The following is a 25,441-nucleotide window of genomic DNA, read 5'->3' on the forward strand; positions in this document are numbered from 1 at the left end:
TCCTGACAATCCTCTGGGTATAAAAAACACCGAGCCTCTCCCTTTGTTCTTTTGATTAGAAACAGCTTGCATTTATATAGCTGTGGCTCAGTGGGTAACACTCTCAATACTGAGTCAGAATGGTCATGAGTTCAAGTCCCACTCCAGAGACTTGAGTATAAAATCTAGGCTAACAGTCCAGTATAGTATTGAGGGAGTGCTGCACTGTCAGAGATGCTGTCTTTCAGATGAGATGTTAAACTGAGGTCCACAACTGCCCTCTCAAGTGGTATAAAAGATCCCATGGCATTTGAAGAAGAGCTGGGGAATTCTCCCCAGTGTCCTGGCCAATATTTATCCCTCAACCCACATCACTAAAAAAAATGATTATGTGGTCATTGTCTGATTGCTGTTTGCAAATTGGCTGTTGCATTTCTTACATTACGACAGTCACTACACCTCAAAGAAGCACTTAATTGGCTGTAAAGCATGTTGGGGTGTCCTGAGGTTTGTGATAAGTGATTTAGACAAGTTGGGTGAGTGGGCAAGAACATGGCAGATGCAGTATAACATGGATAAATGTGAGGTTATCCACTTTGGTTGTAAAAACAAAAAGGCAGATTATTATCTGAATGGTGATAGATTGCAAAAGGGGAGGTGCAACGAGACCGAGGTGTCCTTGTACACTCAGTCGCTGAAAGTGAGCATTCAGGTGCAGCAAGCAGTTGGGAAGGCGAATGGTATGTTGGCCTTCATTGCAAGAGGATTTGAGTACTAGGGGCAGGGATGACTTACTGCAGTTATACAGGGCCTTGGTGAGACCACATCTGGAGTATTGTGTGCAGTTTTGGTCTCCTTATCTGAAGAAGGATGTCCTTGCCATGGAGGGAGTGCAACGAAGGTTTACCAGACTGATTCCTGGGATGGCAGGACTGATGTATGAGGAGAGATTGGGTCGACTAGGCCTATATTCACTAGAGTTTAGAAGAATGAGAGGCGATCTCATCGAAACATATAAAATTCTAACAGGACTAGACAGACTAGATGCAGGGAGGATGTTCCCGATGGCTGGGGAGTCCAGAACCAGGGGTCACAGTCTCAGGATACGGGGTAGGCCATTTAGAACCGAGATGAGGAGAAATTTCTTCACTCAGAGGGTGGTGAACCTGTGGAATTCTCCACCACAGAAGGCAGTGGGGGCCAAGTCATTAAATATATTCAAGAAGGAGATAGATATATTTCTTAATGCTAAAGGGATCAAGGGATATGAGGATAAAACGGGAACAGGGTACAGAGTTGGACGATCAGCCATGATCATTTTGAATGGCAGAGCAGGCCCGAAGGGCCGAATGGCCTACTCTTGCTCCTATTTTCCATGTTTCTATGTTTCTATGAAAGGCGCTACATAAATGCAAGTCTTTCTTTCTATCACAACCTCAGGATGTGCCAAAGCTCATTGCAGCCAATGAAGTACTCCTGAAGCATGGTCATTGTTGTAATGTAGGAGACGCGGCAGCCAATTTGTGCACAGCAAGATCCCACAAACAGCAATGTGATAAATGACCAGATATATCAGTTTTAGTTGAGGGATAAACATCGGTCAGAATACCAGGAGATTTGCTGATCTTTTTCAAACAGCATGATTTCTTTTACATCCACTTATGAGACTGGGATGAGCCTTCAGTTTGACATCTCATCTGAAGGACAGCAAGGCACGCCCTCAGTACTGCTCAAGTCTCTGGAGTAGGGCACGAGTGGTGCCACTGAGACAAAGCAAACCCCTAAATTTATGCCATCTAGTTACTGACTCACAGACCAGTGGGAATCATTTTTCCCTATTTACTAAACCTTTATAAAACACTGGTTAGGCCTCGGTATTGTGTTCAATTCTGGGCAGCACACTTTAGGAAGGATGTCAAGGCCTTAGAGAGGGTGCAGAGGAGATTTACTGGAACAGTACCAGGGATGAGGGACTTCGGTCATGTGAAGAGACTGGAGAAGCTGGGATTGTTCTCCTTAGGGCAGAGAAGGTTAAGGGAAGATTTAATAGAGGTGTTCAAAATCATGAACGGTTTTGATAAGCAGGTGCTAAAGGTTGGAGGGGACACTGGAGTAAAATTGCAAGGTTTGGAGCGGGGGGAGAAAAGGGGGTTGACCTTTCCAACAAAAAGAAACTGGGGACATACATCGCCCTCGTCCTTCCCCTCACCCCCTACCTCCCAACACCTGCCAATGTCTGTTGTTATGATACAACGTCCAATGTGCCTTTCAATAATGCACAGTCAATCAAAGGAATAACCCCACCCATAGGCTGCTGCTATCAGCCAATCGTTGACTTTCTGACCCCATATCCGCTCCACCACCAAGGCCGCCTACTTCCACCTCTGTAACTTCGCCCATCTCCGCCCCGCCTCAGCTCATCTACTGCTGAAACCCTCATCCGTGCCATTGTTCCCTCCAGACTCGACTATTCCAATGTTCTCCCGACCGGCCTCCCACCTTCCACCCTCCATAAATTTGAGCTCATCCTAACATGCACCAAGCCCCGTTCACCCATCGCCCCGGTGCTCGCTGACCTACATTGGCTCCCGGTCCAGCAACGCCTCAGATTTAAAATTCTCATCCTTGTGTTCAAACCCCTCCATGGTCTCGCCCCTATCTCTGTAACCTCCTCCAGTCCTACTGCCCTCCGAGATCTCTGCGCTCCTCTAATTCTGGCCTCTTGCGCCCCACCATTGGCGGCCGTGCCTTCAGCTGCCTGGGCCCTAAACTCTGGAATTCCCTCCCTAAACCTCTCCGCCTCTCTACCGCTCTCTCTCCTCCTTTAAAACACTCCTTAAAACCTACCTCTGTGACCTGGTCACCTGTCCTAATGTCTCTTTATTTGGCTCGGTGTCAATTTTTGTCTGATCCAGCTCTTATAAAGCACCTTGGGACATTTTTACCACGTGAAAGGCGCTATATAAATGCAACTTGTTGTTGAAGCAGGACAGACTCACTCAACTCACACCACGCAGATCCTCATCTTAAGTCCAGCTTTCGGCGCCAAGGCCTCCATTGAAACACAAACCCGTCCCAGCCACGCCTTACAGAGGTCAAAGGGTGCATTACCGTGGAAAAGGTACAGTGGTCAATATCACCGTCGCCAAAGAGAACAGCATCCTTAATAAAGACGGATAAAGCCCGGAAGATGAAGGTGATAAACAGCTGGATGTGGATGTAGTTCCTGGTGCAGTGTAGCCTCCTGGGGAAAAAAAAGGGCAAGAAGTTACACAAAGCACGACCTATTATCTTGGTATTTACATTGAGTATAAGATTATACAAAAGGGACATATTAATATTGCATGGATTTAAAGTGGCAGAAGCTGGCGATAAGAAGCACAGAACAAAGCTTCAGAGGTATTCCCGAGTCCATAGCACATTTTTTCTTATTCGTTCATGGGATGTGGGCGTCGCTGGCGAGGCCGGCATTTATTGCCCATCCCTAATTGCCCTTCAGAAGGTGGTGGTGAGCCGCCTTCTTGAACCGCTGCAGTCCGTGTGGTGAAGGTTCTCCCACAGTGCTGTTAGGAAGGGAGTTCCAGGATTTTGACCCAACGACAATGAAGGAACGGCGATATATTTCCAAGTCGGGATGGTGTGTGACTTGGAGGGGAACGTGCAGGTGGTGTTGTTCCCATGTGCCTGCTGCCCTTGTCCTTCTAGGTGGTAGAGGTCGCAGATTTGGGAGGTGCTGTCGAAGAAGCCTTGGCAAGTTGCTGCAATGCATCCTGTGGATGGTACACACTGCAGCCACAGTGCGCCGGTGGTGAAGGGAGTGAATGTTTAGGGTGGTGGATGGGGTGCCAATCAAGTGGGCTGCTTTGTCCTGGATGGTGTCGAGCTTCTTGAGTGTTGTTGGAGCTGCACTCATCCAGTCAAGTGGAGAGGATTCCATCACACTCCTGACTTGTGCCTCATAGATAGTGGAAAGGCTTTGGGAAGTCAGGAGGTGAGTCACTCGCCGCAGAATACCCAACCTCTGACCTGCTCTTGTAGCCACAGTATTTAAATGGCTAGACCAATTAAGTTTCTGGTGAACGGTGACCCCCAGGATGTTGATGGTGAGGGATTCGGCGATGGTAATGCCGTTGAATGTCAAGGGGAGGTGGTTAGACTCTCTCTTGTTGGAGATGGTCATTGCCTGGCACTTGCCTGGCGTGAATGTTACTTGCCACTTATCAGCCCAAGCCTGGATGTTGTCCATAGAAAAGGGTTCACATTCTTAGGACACACAAGTTACAAATTAGTGTATTAACATGAGGAAGGGAAGGTGTTGGAAGTAGTTCACACAAAGCAACAGACTTGTGGACTAAATTACCTGGCAAACTGATAAGTGATTTCAAGAGGCAAATGGATGTGTTTCTTCCTCCTCCCTACATGTTAGAATCATCATATTGCCTCCTACTTTAACACTGTCTTTCCCTGGATTTTAAAACTGTGGTACTCCTTATCTCTCTTAATCGTCCCTTCCTCCTACAATCTACAGGCTTTTAAACTATACTTGGCATCACCTATTGCTTTGGTCCTTTCTCAGTTTGGTTGAGTGGTAGCACTCTCACCTCTGAGTCATGGGTTCAAGTCCTACTCCAGGGACTTGGGTCCACAACCCAGGCTGATACACCAGTGCCGTGCTGAGGGAGTGCTGCACTGTCGGAGGTGCCGTCTTACAGCTGAGATATTAAACTCAGGCCCTGTTCAGGTGGATGTAAAAGATCCCATGACACTATTCTCCCACTGTTCCTGCCAACATTTATCCCTCAACTAACAGCACCAAAAATTGGGACTAGCTTAGTGGTATAAACTGGGCGACATGGACATGTTGGGCCGAAGGGCCTGTTTCCATGTTGTAAACTTCTATGATTCTATGAGTAACTAGTCGTTTCATTCATAACTGCTTGTGGGATCTTGCTGTGTGCAAATTGGCTGTTGTATTTCCCTACATAGTAACAGTGACTACGTTTCAAAAGTACTTCATTGGCTGTAAAGTGATTTGGGACGTTCCGAGGTGGTGAAAGGCGCTATATAAATGCAAGTCTTTCATTTCTTTCTAGTGCTGTGTTTGATTTCCATTTTAAAATGGCCTTTCCTCAAATACTTTCTGATGATGACAGTGCCCCTTTAATGGGAGTTATTACACACACATAGAAACAATGGTTAAATCTTATCACAGTCTATCCTTGGCAGCCATTATACAAATTGCAATTTTTTTTTGAAAAGGAATTAAAATGGATGTATTTACATTAGTGGCTTCAGTGTGAAAAACGTACCGAAAGATCAACAGGATCACCACAGCGACTGAAAGGACGACCACCGAGAGACTGTAGCCCACGGTGTAGATCATCTGTATTGTACCATAGTACGACACCTGCGTTTCAAAATAAGCAGCAATCGGGTATCCAGGTCGGCATAGCAACACCACCACAGAGGCCTCAGACTCCTGCCTAGGCAGCGCAAGGGAGAAATCCCAGCCCAGGGTCGCCCCTTCCACAACCAATTGTGCCCAATTAAGCTCCACTTCAGTCCGACTCTCCTGCTCTCTGGCCGCCCGGGGCGGAGGGGGACGGGCATGTCGGAGGACCTCCTCGTGGGCCTGCTCCTGGGCCTGGCCGAGGTGGACATCTATAGGTCCAAGGTGGACACAGCCCGGGTGGGGGAGGTGGGGATGGGGTTGCCTCTGGTTATTTGCCTCTCTTCAGAGGTGGGCCCAGGAGAGCGAGTGCACAGTGCCCACCGGTAGGCTTGAGGCCTTCCGCGACCGGTGGGCACCGCAAGGACCGGAGTGTTTGGTGGCAATAATGTTATAATTTAGTCTTACAGGTTTTCCCTTCATTTTGTGCGAAGTTATTAAAGAAAAACGACCTGGAACAAATCATAAGAACATAAGAAATAGGAGCAGGAGTAGGCCAATCGGCCCCTCGAGCCTGCTCCGCCATTCAATAAGATCATGGCTGATCTGATCCTAACCTCAAATCTAAATTCATGTCCAATTTCCTGCCCGCTCCCCGTAATTCCCTTTACTTCTAGGAAACTGTCTATTGCTGTTTTTAAATTTATTTAATGATGTAGCTTCCACAGCTTCCTCATCTCAGTTTTGAAAGAGCAGCCCCTTATTCTAAGATTATTCTAAGATTCTAAAATCAGAACAATATCGCAGTCTTGACCGTGAACCGGTGACTCCTGCTGGAAGGCCCGCGAGGGTCATCATCCTGTGAGGACGTGTTCGGGCCTAGCCGCGACGGGCCATTAACCTGCCACCCGGGCTCAGTGAATGAGGAATGGCCACTTAGGGCAAGGTATCAGAGGAACGGCAGGGAGATGTGGAACCGTATCCCAGGGCGAGTCAGCGCTGCCGGGGGGACAGAGGCGCTGAGGGGAGAGATGTGGAGGGTTAGAGGAAGCAGTGGCACCGTGGTGCAGAATGGTGAATGCACTGCGGCACATCTCTGAGACTGGGAGTTCCTGATAGGAGCAGGAGAAGCCCATTCAGCCCCTCAAGCCTGTTCTGCCATTCAATCAGATCATGGCTGACCTTTGATCCATATCCCTTGATACCCTTACCCAACAATAATCTATCGGTCTCAGTCTTGAAAGCTCCAATTGACCCAATATCCATAGCCTTCTGGGGGAGAGAGTTCCACATTTTCACTACCCTTTGGCTGAAAAAATTATTCCTGATTTCACTCCTGAACGGCCTGGCTCTAATTTTAAGATTATGCTCCCTTGTTCTGGATCGCTCCACCAGAGGAAATGGTTTCTCTCCATCTACCCCATCGAATCCCTTTATCATTTCCCACAGCTGCCAACCTGGGGTTTCTCTGAGCCAGGCTGCCAATTTAGTACCAAATCTGAGGCGATTTTACGCTATGGGCCCTTGCCCACTCGGAACCCCAAGTGAGACTGAGAAAGCTCTTTTCGTATTAGACCCTATTAGCTAGCAGATAGACACTTTCATCCGGTCAGTCTGGGCTGGATTTTAATCCAGGTTCCAGAGGTGAAAGGCCAGAGTGTAACCAGTTCCAGAATTCCCCGTCCCCCTCCCACTCTCCCAAATCCCCCCTCCCCTCCCCGTCCCACTCCCCCCAACTTCTCCCCTCCCCATCCCACTCCCCCAACTTCTCCCCTCCCCATCCCACTCCCCCAACTCCTCCCCTCCCCATCCCACTCCCCCAACTCCTCCCCTCCCCATCCCACTCCCCCAACTCTTCCCCTCCCCATCCCACTCCCCCAACTCCTCCCCTCCCCATCCCACTCCCCCAACTTCTCCCCTCCCCATCCCACTCCCCCAACTCTTCCCCTCCCCGTCCCACTCCCCCAACTCTTCCCCTCCCCATCCCACTCCCCCAACTCTTCCCCTCCCCGTCCCACTCCCCCAACTCCTCCCCTCCCCATCCCACTCCCCCAACTCCTCCCCTCCCCATCCCACTCCCCCAACTCCTCCCCTCCCCATCCCACTCCCCCAACTCCTCCCCTCCCCGTCCCACTCCCCCAACTCTTCCCCTCCCCGTCCCACTCCCCCAACTCTTCCCCTCCCCGTCCCACTCCCCCAACTCTTCCCCTCCCCATTCCACTCACCCAACTCCTCCCCTCCCCGTCCCACGCACCCAACTCCTCCCCTCCCCGTCCCACTCCCCCAACTCCTCCCCTCCCCATTCCACTCCCCCAACTCTTCCCCTCCCCATTCCACTCCCCCAACTCTTCCCCTCCCCATTCCACTCCCCCAACTCCTCCCTCCCCTCCCCTCCCACTCCCCCAATTTTCCTCTCCCCTTCCATCCCAATTCCCCTCTCCCCTCCCCCTCTCAATCCCACTCCCCAATTCCTCCCTCCCCTCCCAACCCCCCAATTCTCCCTCCCATCCCACTCCCCAATTCTCCCCTCCCCTCCCAATCCCACAATTCCATCCTCCCCTCCCACTCCCCCAATTCCTCCTCCCCTCCCACCCCCCAATTCTCCCCTCCCCTCCCGCTCCCCCAATTAACCTGCCCCCCTCCCCCACCCCACACACACAATGATGTATGAAGAGCGAGGGTTTCCTTTAAAACAGTGGTTCGGAATGATTAGCACATCTCAAATCACACAACGGGAAACGAGCAATTCTGCAGCACTTCTACAAATACCCTCGGACCCTTGCCGAACAATCCGTGCCCTGCGTCAAAGAATAACTGGCTGCAATGGCTCTCCAATAATAAGCACTTGAGAAGTTACACAGTAAACTCTAGTGCTGTTCACAGCTTTCTCTTCTTGCTAATATTACCACGAAAAATACACTGAGAGAAGACAGGAACATTGAGTGAGAAAGTCATTGGATGTAACAAAGTGCTTTCTCCTCAGCAAGGTCCTTCCTTCTCCTCCAGGCACAGATTCCTCGCCCGGGGTGGAGTGGGGGGGGCAGGGACTTTTCACCGTGGGTAGGGTTGCCAACTCTGGTTGGACGTATTCCAAGAGATTTCATCAAATGGCCTCCAATGGTCTTGCCCCGCCCCCCCCCGTCCTGCCACTGGTCACCCGACACGTCCAACCTCGTCACGCATCACCTTCCCAAACCAATCGGAAAGCGAACAGACTCTTGTTTACTCGATTGGATGATTCTTGACTGTCAGTCAAACAGCCTTCCCTCCCCCTCACCCCATCTGCAATATTTTTTATGACTAATAACAAAAGCGATTAGACAAAACAGAAAAAAACAGTTTATTTAATGCCCCCATATGATTTTTCTCCTCGATTGCTCGCAGGAGTGCCCTGGAGATTAATCTTCAATTCTTGGAGACTCCAGGCCAATCCTGGAGGGTTGACGACCCCTAACCGAGTGTCACCGCAAAGCTCAACTCCTTCCTCGCTCAATGTCCACCCGCCCGTTTGCGACAGGAGTTGGTAGATGTCAATTCAGAGTTGGGAGCCTTGTGGATTTCCCCTGTCCTAATACAAGGGCAATAAGGTCGATTGCAGCCTAGCAACAAACCCCTCTCCTCCCACCCTCCCTGGGATCACCCAAGTTAGCAACCAGCAATCACACCTGAGGCTTTCCTTCCCAGCAGGGCTGAGCTACTCGCTGGATAAGCACACTGGGTCAGTGAGGGAGGCCCGTTATCAAGTACTTTAGGAGCTAATTTCTCGTGTGACCCATGAATCCTAGCCAGGCCCTTCCACTCTGTAAAAGGGAGAACATTGAAAACATAAACAAAGTACAGAGAGTTGAAAAGACGCAGATGTTCATTGATAACCTTTTGAAGTTTTCTGCAGACCCTATTCATGGAGCTTTATTTTCTAGGAAAGGTACTTAACAGGGAACAATCAGTGCCAATTGTGTTATTTGTTTTTCAGAGATGAAACACAAAGAGGAACATAGGAATTTGTAGACAATGAAAGACCAAGGACCATTTAGGTTCGCCTTCTACCATCCTGATAGTCGCATGGTACAACGATAATGGAGTTGTTGACTAAACATAACAATCAATCTCCATCAATTAGTCTACCACAGACCCAGACATGAGGCGAGGAAAACCCCCAGTGGTTTTGAACTATTTGCATTATTTTCAATGCCTTTTCCCCCATCTTTTCCAACAGGGTTTTGACAGTGCACAGTTCATTGTCGGCCTCGTTCCAAGGTCACCATCTTTTCCCAAGTCCGAATCCCAATTGGGGAGCGGGGCAGGATAGAGATAGTCCAATGGGGGTAAGATCATGCCTCAAGTTCTGATGCTTTCCTCGCTGCTGATGGATAACCGACAGGAGGGTTGAATTTAGCTGCTGACCCCAGCCAGGGGCCGTGGTGAAGGCACCACATTTCACCCCAACAACGAAGAACAAAGTTGTCCTGGGAGTCCCTCTCCTGATCACTATCCAGTGGCCCCACTGCAAGGACATGCGCAGAGGCAGGGAGAGGATCAAGCTCGGCTGGGAGACCTTTTCCATTCGAGCAGCCTTGACAATATTCATCTCAATCTTCATGTGTGAATAGGGCCGGTTGGGTGGGTTACCGGTTACTGACCGGCGGGAGTAGAACAGTACCCCAGCGAGGCGTCAACAATTTCAGGAGAGGGAGGAGAGAAAATGAGAGCGATAAAGGGAGGGGAACAAATGAATTGAAAGACTTAATACATAAGAAAGAGGAGCAGGAGTAGGCCATACAGCCCTTCGAGCCTGCTCCGCCATTCAATAAGATCGTGGCTGATCTTCGACCTCAACTCCACTTTCCTGCCCTATCCCCATATCCCTTGATTCCCTTAGAGTCCAAAAATCTAGCGATCTCAGTCTTGAATATATTCAATGACTGAGCATCCACAGCCCTCTGGGGTAGAGAATTCCAAAGATTCATAACCCTCTGAGTGAAGAAATTTTTCCTCATCTCGGTCCTAAATGGCCGACCCCTTATCCTGAGACTATGACCCCTAGTTCTAGAATCTCCAGCCAGGGGAAGCAGCCTGTCAGCATCTACCCTGTCAAGCCCTCTAAGAATTTTATATGTTTCAATGAGATCACCTCTCATTCTTCTAAACTCCAGAGAAAATAGGCCAATTCGAATCAATCTCTCCTCATAGGACAATCATCTCATCCCAGGAATCAATCTAGTGAACCTTCATTTCACCCCCTCTAAGGCAAGTATATCCTTCCTTAGGTAAGGAGACCAAAACTGTACGCAATACTCCAGGTGTGGTCTCACCAGAGCCCTATATAATTGCAGCAAGTCCTCCTTACTCTTATACTCCAACCCTCTTGCAATAAAGGCTAACATACGACATTAACTGGTTCCTCTTTATCTACCCTGCTAGTTACATCCTCAAAAAACTCTAATAGATTTGTCAAACACAATTTCCCTGTCATAAAACCGTGTTGACTCTGCCTGATCATATTATGGTTTTCTAAGTGCTCTGTTACTACGTCCTTAATAATAGATTCTAGCATTTTCCCTACTACTGATGTCAGGCTAACTGGCCTGTGGTTCCCTGTTTTCTCTCTCCCTCCTTTCTTGAATAGCGGGGTTATATTTGTTACCTTCCAATCCATGGGGACTGTTCTAGAATCTAGGGAATTCTCGAAGGTCAAAACCAATGCATCCACTATCTCTACAGCTCTTATAAAACCCTGGGATGTGGGTCATCAGGTCCAGGGGATTTGTCGGCTTTTAGTCCCATTAATTTCTCCAGTACTTTTTCTTTACTAATCTTAATTACTTTAAGTTCCTCGCTCTCATTAGACCCTTGGTTCCCCACTATTTCTAGTATTTTTTTTGTGTCTTCTACTGTGAAGACAGATACAAAATATTTGTTTAACATCTCTGCCATTTCTTATTCCCCATTATAATTTCTCCTGTCTCAGCCTCTAAGGGACCCATGTTTACTTTTGCTAATCTCTTCCTTTTTATATACTTGCAATCTGATTTTATATTTCTTGCTAGTTTACTCTCGTCTCTCTTTTTCTCCCTCTTTATCAATTTCTTGGTCATCCTTTGCTGATTTCTAAAACTCTCCCAATCTTCAGGCTTACTACTCTTTTTGGCAATATTGTAAGCCTCCTCTTTTAATCTAATACTATCCTTAACTTCTCTAGTTAGCCACGGATGGATCACTTTTCCCGTAGAGTTTTTATTCCTCAAGGGAATGTATATTCATTGAGAATTATGTTCTTATGAGTCAGGACTCATAACTAATACTAACTAATGTCTCCACATTGCATGATACAGAAGCGAGTGAACAAAACGGTGAGTTCTAATTTTAAACTCAGCGTCCAGGCTCACACACGAAGTATGTCCTCAAAGTGATTTTTGCCGGCATTTTTGACAGTGCCACAGTGCTTTGTCTGCAGTGGATATTGTGTTGTTAGCAGGGATCCAGTGCCCTCTACTCACCATTTTGAACAATAGGCTAACCGGTGAGATATGGTGGTGAATGCCCACAAGTACAGTATTTTGTTTATTCATTCATGGGATGTGGGCATCACTGACAAGGCCGGCATTTGTTGCCCATGCCCTAGTTGCCTTTGAGAAGGTGGTGATGGGCCATCTTCTTGAACCTGCTGCAGTCCATGTGGTGAATGCTGTTAGGTATTAAGTTCCAGGATTTTGACCCAGCAATGATGAAGGAACGGTCAATATATTTCCAAGTCAGGATGGTGTGTGAGTTGGAGGGGAACTTGGAGGTGATGGTGGTCCCATACACTTCCAGGTGGTGGAGGTTGCGGGTTTGGGAGGTACCGTTGAAGAAGCCTTGGCGAGTTGCTGCAGTGCATCCTGTGGATGGTACACACTGCAGCCACGGTGCGCCGGTGGTGAAGGGAGTGAATGTTTAAGGTGGTGGATGGGCTGCCAATCAAGCAGGTTGCTTTGTCCAGCTGATATTGAGCTTCTTGAGTGTAGTTGGAGCTGCACTCATCCAGGTAAGTGGAGAGTATTCCATCACACTCCTGACTTGCGCCTCGTAGGTGGAGGAGAGGCTATGGGGAGTCAGGAGGTGAGCCTCCTGACCTGCTCTAGTCGCCACGGTATATTTATGGCTGGTCCAGTTGAGATTCTGGTCAATGGCGAGCTCCAGGACGTTGAGGGTGGGGGATTCGGCGATGGTAATGACACTGAATGTTAAGGGGAGATGGTTAGACTTTCTCCTGTTAGAGATGGTCATTGCCTGGCACTTGTCTGGCGCGAATGTTACTTGCCACTTATCAGCTCAAATCTGGATGGTGTCTAAGTCTTGCTGCATGTGGGCACGGACTGCTTCATTATCTGAGGAATTATGGTTTTGCGTAGCTCAAGGGGGAATCTCAAAGGTATTTACTGGATAAATCGAGGGGCATCTGTCTCCATTGTTGATTCGTACCAGCTCTTGGGGGCCCCAGTGGATGCCAACTTCAGCCCGGCCCCAGTCCTCCAGTACCACGCTGAGTAGTCTCGTATCATGGGGAAATACAATTCAATGGAGCCTAAAGAATGATAGGCCTGGACTATGTTAAACTCAACCTACCTCCTCCCCATCGTCAACCATCACCAGCTTCTTTTCACAGAGACTCAACAGCTTATCATCTTTGACCAGTGAGGGTAACCTTGCATTTATATAACGTCATTAAATATCCCAATGTGTTTCACAGAGGCACGGGGAAAAACAGATGCCGAGCCAAAGAAGGAGAGTTTAGCGAGGATAAGCAAGAGTTTAGTCAAAGTGGTGGGTTTTAAGGAGGGTCTTTAAGGAGCTGAGGGAAGGTGGAGAGGTGAAGGTGGTCAGAGAGGGAATTCCAAAGATTGCGACCTCAGCAGCTAAAGGCACTGCCGCCAATGATGGGGCGAAGGGAGGGGAGATTTCAGAAGAGGCTGGAATCAGAAAATCTGAGAATATTGGGGGATGGGGGTTTAGGGCTGGAGGAAGTTACAGAAATAGGGAGGGGTGCACACATGGAGGCATTTAAACACAAGGATAGGAATTTCAGCGAGGATAGGGGGGTGATGAGCGAGCGTGACTTGAGACCCTAAAAGGATACTGGCGGCCGAACTTGAATGAGATGAAATTTAGAGAGGGATGATTTCGCCAAGGGCCAACATGTAGATAAGGAAAAGGAGGGGACCAAGGAGAGATCTTTGGAGATGACAATAAGGAGATGGGAAGAGACACTACTGCTAGAGATGCTCTGGCTACGGTTGGATAGAATTGCATAGAATCTACAGCACAGAAACAGGCCATTCGGCCCAACTGGTCTATGCCAGTGTTTATGCTCCACATGAGCCTCCTCCCACCTTACTTCATCTCACCATATCAGCATATTCTATCCTTTCTCCCTCATGTATTTATCTAGCTTCCTCTTAATTGCATCTATGTTATTCGCCTCAACTACTCCATGTGGTAGCAAGTTCCACATTCTATCCAGTCTACTAGTCACCCTCTGGATCCCTGGCCAACTTTGCCCTCTCATGGAACAAACTACAAGCTGGCTTCTCAAAGACCACTGTTCGAGGCCTACGTCACTCCAGCCACCAATCACCCTCTGGATCCCTGCCCGATTTTGCCTTCTCTCTCTTCCTCTAGCTCACTAGTCTCGGGGTCAACTGCAGCGTCCCTGCTGCTGCCCAATGTTGGGATCAGCTAACTCACCACAGGTGGAGGACGGAGTATAGGACCTGCCTGTCCGTACGGGCCAGCAACACACCGGGTGCTGCATTCACCTGCGGAGCTATCAGGGAGACAAGGGATAGGCAAGAACGGAACCATGTGAGGGTACCGAGATGGACAAGGGAGGAGAGGCACTGAAGGAGAATGATGTGGTTGACCGTGTTGAAGGCTCCATCACCTCTCTTGACTTCTCCACTGACTCCGTCCTCGAGGAGGATGAGAAGGGATAATGTGCCACAGTCGCAAAGAATGTCATTCAAGACGTCAGTTCGGGCCAATCCAGTGCTACGGACCGGGGGGAAGTGCCAGAAATTCTACCTTCACCGGGTGCTCCTCATTCAGAAAAAAAAAACACTCACCTCGGCCATTGGCGTCGCAGCATCCATTACACAAGCGGTCAAGTCTGTTGGCAATGGGTCTGACCATCCTTGACTTGTGCAGTTTCTCACGATTGTACCTGTCGAGCAGATCAAAGGGTCACTCGCCCGAAGGAGTCATACTCTAAAGGCCCGCATTGAAACTTCACGGTCTCCCTGGTCAATCTTTCTTCATCTGCCACACACACCCAGAGGGCACTGTGCCTGGCCTGGGTCGGGCAGCTCCGTAGCGGTTCTCAGATCGGTCCAAGGTCACGGCCTCCCTGCTTTCCACGGAGATGCCCATGACGCACGTGGTGTCCGTGACCTTACTGGAGTAACCTAGCAAGAAGGAGGCCCGACGTGGAAGGCTGGCATTTAAAAAAAACAAGAGCCACTTTATAGATCTATATACAAAGCAGGGGAGTACTTTGAGACAACATTAGGTGCAGTATTCTAGGAGGAGAGGATTATTCTTTTGTTCTCGGGATGTGGGCGGCGCTGGCAAGGCCGGCATTTATTGCCCATCCCTAGTTGCCCTGAGAAGATGGTGGTGGGCTGCAGTCCGTGTGGTGGATGCTTCCTTTGCCCCATCATTGGTGGCCGTGCCTGCAGCTGCCTAGGCCCTAAGCTCTGGCATTCCCTCCCTAAACCTCTCCACCTCTCTCTCCTCCTTTAAGACGATCCTTAAAACCCACCTCTTTGACCAAGCCCCTGGTCACCTGTCCTAATATCTTCTTCTTTGGCTCGGTGTCAATTTATTTTTTCTGATTACACTCCTCTGATGCGCGGTGGGACGTTTTACTACGTTAAAGGCGCTATATAAATGCAAGTTGTTGCTGGCACTCCCATGACGGTCTTAGGTAGGGAATTCCAGGATCCACCATTCCTTCATTGCGGTTGGGTCAAAATCCTGGAGCTCCTTACTTAACACTATCGTGGGAGCGCCATCATCACAAGGACTGCAGCAGTTCAAGGAGAAGGCCCACTGCCTCCTTCTGAGGCTGACTGACAAACGTCGGGTGCGATTCTGCCGCCCGCTGATTGCTATCTGCCAAGGCTGAGCCCGGAACGCTGGCAGGAGGGGCTTATGTCCTATCAATGTTCACCAACTGGGGGAAGGATTACTCTGGTCACTATGTTTTCTTTTGCTTACAATCCAACTTCGCTAAGGTCAGTGATGAGAGCAAGCTCTCTCCTCTCTCTCTCTCTCCCTCTCTTCCCCCACCTCAGAGTCTCTGATGGGCAAGGAATCAAATTGGTTTAAAATGGATGAATTGTCCACTCTTATTCACAGTTAATGTGTAACATTCCTTGTTACCTAAGATTGGACTAAATTGTAAGAAGGCAGCTGGGCAGGAGACATTGACAGCCTCTCCGTGAGCAGCGTGCGGCCAGCACAACGCACCATCCCATATCATCCCGCAACCTAGAAACAAAAAATACAAGAAGGCAAATTGGGTAAATCGATCTGCACTGAATTTAGTTTATCATTGGCAGCTATATTCAAAGTAAAATTTCCCTGATGTTTTAAAGCAAAATCCTGTGTGGTTTTAAAATTTGCAGCACACAAACAGGCCATTCGGCCCAACTGGTCCATGCCGGTGTTTATGCTCCACACCAGCCTCCTCCATCTAATCCTATCAACATATCCTTCTATTCGTTTCTCAATCATGTGTTTATCTAGTTTCACCTTAAATCAATCTATGCTACTCACGTCAACTACTCCTTGTGGTAGCACGTTCCACATTCACACCACTCTCTGGGTAAAGAGGTTTCTCCTGGATTCCCTATTGGATTTAAGAATGTAAGATCATAAGAAATAGGAGCAGGAGTAGGCCATACGGCCCCTCGAGCCTGCTCCACCTTTCAATCAGATCATGGCTGATTTCCCACTTTCCTGCCCTATCCCCATATCCCTTGATTCCCTTAGTGTCCAAATATCCATTGATCTCAGTCTTGAATATACTCAACGACTGAGCATCCACAGCCCTCTGAGGTAGAGAATTCCAAAGATTCACAACCCTCTGATAGAAGGAATTTTTCCCCATCTCGGCCCTAAATGGCCGACCCCTTATCTTGAGGCTATGCCCCCTAGTTCTAGACTCTCCATCCAGGGGAAACAGCCTCTCAGCATCTACCCTGTCAAGCCCTCTAAGAGTTTTATACTTTTCAACAAGATCACTTTTCATTCTTCTAAACTCCAGAGAATATAGATCCATTCTAGTCAATCTCTCCTCATAGGACAACCCTCTCATCCCAGGAATCAATCTAGTGAACCTTTGTTGCACCCCCTCTACGGCAAGTATATCCTTCCTTAGGTAATATTCTTAGGTAATATCTCACAGAAGACAAAGGAGAAGGATGTTGAGGGAACTATAAGGCAAAGAAAGGGTGAGCTAAGGATTCTAGCTCAACTGCCCAGTATAGGGTTTAGAATTGGGGATGGGTGGTTAAGAAAGAAAGAAAGACTTGCAATTATATAGCACCTTTCACAACCTCAGAACATCCCAAAGCGCTTTACAGCCAATGAAGTGTAGTCACTGTTTTAATGTAGGAAACGCAGCAGCCAATTTTGCGCACAGCAAGGTCCCACAAACAGCAATGTGATAATAACCAGATAATCTGTTTTTTCAGGTGCTGGTTGAGGGATTGGTCAAGACACCGGGAGAACTCCCCTGCTCTTCTTTGAAGAATGCCACAGGATCTTTTACATCCACCTGTGGGGGCAGTCGGGGCCTCAGTTTAACGTCTCATCCGAAAGATGGCACCACCAACAGTGCAGCGCTCCCTCAGTACTGCACTGGAAGTGTCGGCCTAGATTATGTCCTCAAGTCTCTGGAGCAGGACTTGAACCCCACAACCTTATGACTTAGAGCGCTACCACTGAGTCAAGGCTGACAGTTTTAGACTTAGGGCTGGCGTGGTGTCCTAGCATTGCTACATTAGAGTGAGCAGCCGGGATATTTGGATGTTGTAGCTAATGGAGTGGTGGAAGAGCTCTTGGCTACAATAATAGTTTAGATCAGCTTACTCAATTGCATCTAAGTGACTGAGCTCAAGTTGATTCACTTACCCTCACGTCAACAGCCTTTAGCTGTGTTAAGATCAAAGAACAGACCCAAAATTGCACCGCTAACCCAGAAAATCCATTCCAAAGTAGCTTAATTCATTAAGCACGGCTGGAAAGAGTGTGCGAGGTGCTTGGGTGTGGACCAATGCAATGACTGCCTGGATGTTGGCTGCAATGACCTCACCCCAATCGAGTAATCTACTAACACTCCCTGTCAATGGTCAGGGTAAAGAATGGCCACGTGAGGCAGGGTATTAAAGGAATTTAGGTGATCATGGAATGGTGCCCCCCAGCATGAGTAAGTGGCATCAAACATTGATGGGCACTGATCCAAAATAACTTACAGATAACTTTGGCAGACACTCAAAGTGAAAGTTCCCTGATTGTTTCGAAGTGAAATCCAGCGATTTGGGCCTCATCCCATGAGATTAGGGGGTAGATTTTAGCGGTCCCATCAGACAACCCAGGATCACGTAACGGCAATTGAATATGGAGATATAAATTGGGAATGGTTCCCTTTGAAATTAAAGAGAAAGTGGAAGGAAATCGTATAGTCTCCATGTTCTAAGTTACAGAGGTATTCTGGTGTGTACGAGGCTAGGATTTAGCCTCTCGAGGGGCTTGAGGTACATAATCCAGGCCAACACTCCATTGCCATAGTGAGGGAGCGCTGCACTGTCTGATGAGACATTAAACTGAGGCCTAGTCTGTCCTCTCGAGGTGTAAGTAAAAGATCCCATGGCAATATTTCGAAGAAGAGCAGGGGAATTCTCCCCGGTGTCCTGGCCAATGTTTATCGCTCAACCAGCATCACTAAAACAGACTATCTGGTCATTATCACATTGCTGTTTGTGGGACCTTGCTGTGCGCAAATTGACTGCCGTGTTTCCTATGTTACAACAGTGACAACATTTCAAAAATACTTCATTGGCTGTAAAGCGTTTTGGGACATCCTGAGGTCGTGAAAGGCGCTATATAAATGTAAGTTCCTTCTTTCTTTCTAGGAATTGACCGTTTATTTGTATTTCATTCCTTACTGAGCGATCTGTAGTAGTGAGTGCACAAGAACAAAAGGAATCAAGTGTCACCTCAAGATCTCAAAGTTCCAGCGATCATGGAGACCAAACTCTGATTCAACCAAACCCTGCTTCGCTTTTGCTGGGTTTTACGTCTCAAAAACACGTGAGTTCCACAGTACGGGTGGGCTAAAGGTAAGTTGAAAGTCCACTTGAGTACTGAATCCAGATCTAGTCGCCAAAACACAAGGGTGACATTCAACTGCTGGATACAGCGTAGAGGAAACGCACGAGGCTGGTCCTTAGTGTCAGCAGTCAAAGTTGTGAGGAAAGACTGGAGCGAATTCTCCACTCACCAGGTGATACCAGAACTGAGAGCTTATACCTATCAGGAAAGGCTGAACAGGCTGGGGCTCTTTTCTCTAGAAAAGAGAAGACTGAGGAGTGACCTGATAGAGGTCTTTAAGTTTATGAAAGGGGTTTGATAGGGTAGACGTAGAGAAGATGTTTCCACTTGCGGGGGAGACCAGAATTAGGGGCCATAAATATAAGATAGTCACTAATAAATCCAATAGGGAATTCAGGAGGAACTTCTTTACCCAGAGAATGATTGGAATGTGGAACTCGCTCCCACAGGGAGTAGTTGAGGCAAATAGCATAGAGGCATTTAAGGGGAAGCTAGATAAACACATGAGGGAGAAAGGAATAGAAGGATATGCTGATAGGGTTCGATGAAGTAGGGAGGGAGGAGGCTCGTGTGGAGCATAAACACCGGCATAGACCAGTTGAGACGAATGGCCTGTTTCTGTGCTGTACGTTCTGTGCAATTCTACGTATAAATTGGGCTTTTCAACCTAGAAAGGAAGTGTCTGAGAGCTGATCTTCTAGAGATATGTGAGATAGTTGAAGGAATGATAAAGATGAATCCATATTATTACTTTAATTTAAACTGCAAGAGGAGGACAAGGGGATACAGGTTGATGTGGGTAAAAGGTAAATTTAGGACATATATGAGTACATCTTTCATACAAACAGTGATCAATATGTAGAATAGTAGGAGTGACAACTCTGGCATCGTTTAAGGAACAGTTGGATGTTGAAATGACCTCTAGATCTCTCTGGATCAATTAAGATGGGCTGAATGGCCTTTCACATCTCTAATTGTCTTGTTATCTTGCGGAATGTTAACAATCAATGGGATTTTGAGATTTAGTTGATAGGCCAGTTTCAAATAAAAAAACGGAAGTACCAATTGGTTGGGATCCTGCTGTGCCATATTAATAATAATGTCGATAACAGGGTTGTCTGAAATTCCTCTGCCTGCCATTTTAACGGGGACATTAATCCATTTATTTTGAAGGATTAGCACCCTCTTGAAAATACACACTGACAAACGTGTTGGGGCTTTTCGGAACATAGGGAGCGGAACAGGCCATTCAGCCCCTCGAGCCTATTCTGCCCCATTGTTCTGGACTCCCCCACCTGAGGAAATAGTTTCTCTCTATCTACCTTATCAAACCCTTTAATCATCTTAAACACCTTGATTAGATCACCCCTTAATCTTCTATACTCAAAGGAATAGAAGCCTAGTCTATGCAGCCTGACCTCATGATTTAATCTTTTTAGCCCCGGTATCATTCTGGTGAATCTGGGCTGCACCCCCTCCAAGGCCAATATATCCTTCCTGAGATGCGGTTGCAAATAACATGCAGCACAATTTGAACCCTCGAGTCTTGCTTTTCCTGAAGTTACATGCAAGAACAACACACCTATCTCCGTAACCTCCTCCTCCAGCCCTACAACCCTCCGAGATCTCTGCGCTCCTCCAATTCTGGCCTCTTGCGCATCCCCAATTTTCCCACCAATGGCAGCCGTGCCTTCCGCTGCCTGGGCCCTAAGTTCTGGAATTCCCTCCCTAAACCTCTCCGCCTCTCCACCCCTCTCTCCTCCTTTAAGACGATCCTTAAAACCTACCTATGTGACCAAGTTTTTGGTCACCTGTCCTAATATCTCCTTGTGTGGCTCGGTGTCAAATTTTGTTTGATAATCGCTCCTGTGAAGCGCCTTGGGACGTTTTACTACGTTAAAGGCGCTATATAAATGCAAGTTGCTGTTGTTGTTGAGTAGAAGTAGAAAATTACTGAAGAAACACAGCTTCAGAAAAGAGGAAAAGGGCAGGTTAATGTTTCAGGTGAGACCCCCCTAGAGAACCCAAACTGCTAACTTATCCATTTTCATTCGGACACTCGCTGACTGACCTGCTCTTCATTTCCAGCAACTTTCTGTTTCTATTTCAGTTTTTGCTGGGTTCCCGTTTATTTTTATCCCCTCCAATCTCTTCACTGTGTGACTCGCACTCCAAGGCAATGAAGGTTGAGATGGGCTCATAATCTACCTGGAAGGGTTATATCTTAGCAAAGTGGATCCAGAACTTTATCTGCTCCCAAGATTGATTCCCTCCTCTTGGTTGCCATGTTGCACGGTTGCGCCTTTGTGTTCTCCCCCCAAAACAGTTGCCACGACAACAATCTTCATTTAAGATTCATTGATCTCTACACTGGGGAGACCAAACGCAGATTGGGTGATCGCTTTGCTCAACACCTCTGCTCAGTCCGCAAGTGGGACCCTGACCTGCCGGTCGCTTGCCATTTTAATTCCCCGTCCCACTCCCATTCTGACCTCTCTTTCCTCGGCCTCCTACACTGTTCCAAGGAAGCTCAACATAAGCTCGAGGAACAGCACCTCATCTTTCGATCAGGCACTTTACAGCCTTCCGGACTCAACACTGATTTCAATAACTTCAGATTATAACCACTGCTTCCATTTTTTCAGACGGCAGGTGCTGGTAATGGTTCTGCTGTTTCCATTGACACCTCCTCTAGACCCATCCTTTGTTTCTTTACTTGTCCCATTATCACCCTCCTTTTGCCTTGCACCATCATCCCTTGTGTCATTTAATCACTCCTGTCCTCCAGCCTCTCACAGACCTTCCCTTTTGTTCTTTCCTCCCCTCCTCTCCCCCACACCCCCGCGCCCCCCCCCCCTCCATTTTTCCCTGGCTTTGTACTTGCTTATAAACTGTTAAATCTCTAACATCTCTAACATTTCTCTCTCCGCAGATGCTGCCTGACCTGCTGAGCGTTTCCAGCATTTTCTGTTTTTATTTCGGATTTCCAGCGTCCGCAGTATTTTGCTTTTGCTCATTTAAGATTCAGCGGCCGTTTTAGAGATAAGCCGTGGTTTATCACCTGGCTTAAAGAGTGTTCAGAAGATGGAGGAAGGGCTGCTGATTCCAGAATTGTCCAAAGATTTGAACGGAAAATTGGGAGGAGCGTAGTGAATTTGTGTGTGTTTGCACACAGCATTTTTAATGAATGAAGTACGAATCTTTGATTAAGTGAGTTGCCTACCTTGGACTGAGGCATTTCCATTCTCTTTAATGCTTCGCAAACATTGTTCTTCATCTTTTTTTATCTCGGATATAATTTCACATTCCGGATGCAGCTTTCCTGTTACCTGAATGATGTGAGACGATTACAGTCAGCACATGGACCATTTTCACATCTCAAAACCATACTGAGTTGCTATTGCATATCAGTCATTTTAGTGGATTAATCCCAGTTGCTTAAACATGGCTGGCACAGTTGACCAGAATCTCTGTTTGTTTCCAGCCAAGCCAGGGCTTCCTTTGCTGGTTTTAAGGGTCTTACCTGACAAAGTCCAGGGGAAATTTTAGCCCATTAAAAACATATTCTTCTAATGGTCTAACACTTGTATTTTAATCTCCAACTGCATTTTTAATGTCCTTGTTAGGGTGTCAGCTGTAGCTCAGTGGTAGCACTCTCACCTCTGACTTAGAAGATTGTGGGCTGAAATCCCACTCCAGAGGCTTGAGTACAAAATCTCAACTGACACTCCAGTACTGAGGGAGTGCTGCCCTCTCAGGTAGACATAAAAGATCTCATGGCACTATTTTGAAGAAGAGCAGGGGAGTGCTCCCTAGTGTCCTGACCAATATTTATCCCTCAACTAAAAAAACGGATTATCTGGTCATTATCACATTGCTGTTTGTGGGAGCTTGCTGTGCGCAAATTGGCTGCAGCATTTCCTACATTACAACTGTGACTACACTTCAAAAGTACTTCATTGCCTGTAAAGTACTTTGGGACGTCCTGAGGTCATGAAAGGCTCTGTATAAATGTAAGTGACTCACCTCCTGACTCCCCAAAGCCTTTCCACCATCTACAAGGCACAGGTCAGGAGTGTGATGGAATACTCTCCACTTGCCTGGATGAGTGCAGCTCCAACAACACTCAAGAAGCTAAACACCATCCAGGACAAAGTAGCCCACTTGACTGGCACCCCATCCACCATCCTAAACATTCACTCCCTTCACCAGCGGGGCACCGTGGCTGCAGTGTGTACCATCCACAGGATGCACTGCGGCAACTCACCAAGGCTTCTTCGACAGCACCTCCCAAACCCGCAACCTCTACCACCTAGAAGGACAAGGGCAGCAGGTGCATGGGAACACCACCACCTGCATGTTCCTCTCCAAGTCACACACCATCCCGACTTGAAAATATATCGCCGTTTCTTCATCGTCGCTGGGTCAAAATCCTGGAACACCCTACCTAACGGCACTGTGGGAGAACCTTCACCACACGGATTGCAGCGGTTCAAGAAGGCGGCTCACCACCACCTTCTCAAGGGCAATTAGGGATGGGCAATAAATGCTGGTCTTGCCAACGACGCCCACATCCCATGAACAAATAAAAAAAGACTTTTTTTAAAATCAACATTTCAGGATTTTTGATCATTTTGTGTAAATTCTATGTAATTTTCTTTTACAGGAAGAATTTGGGAATGAGTTTTAAGCATGTGTTTTGAAACAAAGTGGTTTCACACTGGTTTAAAAAGGCACAGACTGTAGCCACCCACAAAGGGGTCGTTAGTTAATGAGTCGGGCATTGAAAATGTATATTAAAGCCAGGCAGGTTGGTTTGTGGAGCGATATGGCTCTGCATCAACTTCAAACCTGAACAACGAGAGTCGACTGACCCATTCCAGGCTCAATTACGTGAGAATGGCCATTATTAATTTTGAGAATACCGAGAGATGGCTTCTTTAGATCACACCTCAAGTGGGCAGGTGAGGCAGCCAGTTTTATTGACAGGCCTACTGGCCTGTCAATGGGGAAGGAGTCAGAGGGGCAGCCCTCCCGCTTGCTGGGAACGCAGAGAGAAAAGACACATGTCAGATATCAAACAGAGTTCAGCTGCTGGCCTGAGCCTGGTGCTCGAGGCTAAACAGCATAAAGGCCGTTCCTGCAGTTAAAAGATGCCCAGAAAGAAAGGTAATGCCAAAAAAATCAAGTGAGTTAGTCAGAAAATGGACAGAGTGCGTGATTTATTATTTTTTGAAGAGACACCTAATAATGGGGCTTTACAACGAAGGCCCAAAACCAACACCAGCAAAAACACACTAGTTGGTCAATCAACTTACTGCTTTTTATGGGATCTTGATGCAGGCAAATTGGCATTTCAGTGTATTTCAATATATGTGATGGGCTTGGAGGCATTTCTGAGAGGTGTGATTGGACGCTGCATAAATAGTATGAGCCTTGGCTCAGTTGGTAGCGTGCCTTCCCCACAGTCACATGGTGAGGGGTTGAAGTCCGACTCTGGAGTCAGCGTTTCACTGTCAGAGGTGCCATCTTTCGCATGAGACGTTAAGCCGAGGCCCCATCCGCCCTCTCGGGTAGACGTAAAAGATGCCACGGCCATTTTTTTGAAGAAGAGCTACGTAAGTGCAAGTTTGGTACTTCATTCTTTCTTTAAATGCAAGTTTCAGAGGTTCAGGTGGCTCCACAAGGAGGAGCTCTCAACTCATGTCAAAGTGTCCGAGATTGTGTCATAAGAGGGAAGTGGTAGAATCATAGAATCGTTACAGCTCAGAAGGAGGCCATTCGGCCCATCGAGCCTGCGCCGGCTCCTTGTAAGAGCAATCAAGTTCGTCCCATCCCCCCGCTCTTTCCCTGTAGCCCTGCAAATTTTTTCTCTTCAAATATTTATTCAATTCCTTTTTGAAAGTTACTATTGAATCTGCTTCAACCACCCCCTCAGGCAGCGCATTCCAGATCATAACGACTCGTTTTTCCTGATGTCGCCTTTGGTTCTTTTGCCGATCACCTTAAATCTGCCTCCTCTGGTTCTCGACCCTTCTGCAAATGGGAAGAGTTTCTCTTCATTTACTTTATCGAAACCCGTCATGATTTTGAACACTTCTATCAAATCTCCTCTCAACCTTCTTTGCTCTAAGGAGAACAACCCCAGCTTCTCCAGTCTACCCACGTAACTGAAGTCCCTCATCCCTGGCACCATTCTAGTAAATCTCCTCTGCACCCTCTCTAAGGCCTTCACATCCTTCCTAAAGTGCGGTGCCCAGAATTGGACACAATACTCCAGTTGTAGCCAAAGCAGTGTTTTATAAAGGTTCAACATAACTTCCTTGCTTTTGTACTCTATGCCTCTATTTATAAAGCTCAGGATCCCGTATGCTTTTTTAACCGCTTTCTCAACCAGCCCTGCCACCTTCAGCGATTTGTGCACATACACCCCCAGATCTCTCTGTTGCTGCACCCCCATTTAGAATTGTACCATTTAGTCTATATTGATTCTTCCCACCGTAATGTATTCACTTCACACTTCTCTGCCTTAAATTTCATCTGCCATGTGTCTGCCCATTCCACCAACTTATCTATGTCCTCTTGAAGTCTATCACTATCCTCCTATAAAGTTATATAGAGTCGTAGTGAGCGTTATACCCAATAAAACACCTGCAGTGGGATGTTTGTTACCAACCGGAATATAGAAGAGCCTCAAGG

The 25,441-nt window shown here is 47.5% G+C and overlaps 1 protein-coding gene across 1 annotated transcript in view; it reads right to left on the reverse strand.

Moving 5' to 3' along the window:
- The window catches only part of LOC137332493 (growth hormone-releasing hormone receptor-like), a 76,167-nt gene that overhangs the window by 30,576 nt on the left and 20,150 nt on the right, over positions 1 to 25,441 (reverse strand). The window contains exons 3-8 of the mRNA XM_067996389.1: positions 23,594 to 23,783; positions 21,966 to 22,071; positions 15,788 to 15,895; positions 14,470 to 14,567; positions 5,289 to 5,386; positions 3,091 to 3,223 (exon numbers count right to left, since the gene is read on the reverse strand). Of these exons, the coding sequence (XP_067852490.1) occupies positions 3,091 to 3,223; positions 5,289 to 5,386; positions 14,470 to 14,567; positions 15,788 to 15,895; positions 21,966 to 22,071; positions 23,594 to 23,783 (733 nt within the window). The remainder of the gene's footprint in view (positions 1 to 3,090; positions 3,224 to 5,288; positions 5,387 to 14,469; positions 14,568 to 15,787; positions 15,896 to 21,965; positions 22,072 to 23,593; positions 23,784 to 25,441) is intronic.

This window comes from Heptranchias perlo, chromosome 2 (assembly GCF_035084215.1).
Source record: "Heptranchias perlo isolate sHepPer1 chromosome 2, sHepPer1.hap1, whole genome shotgun sequence".
NCBI classification, from domain to species: Eukaryota; Metazoa; Chordata; class Chondrichthyes; order Hexanchiformes; family Hexanchidae; genus Heptranchias; species Heptranchias perlo.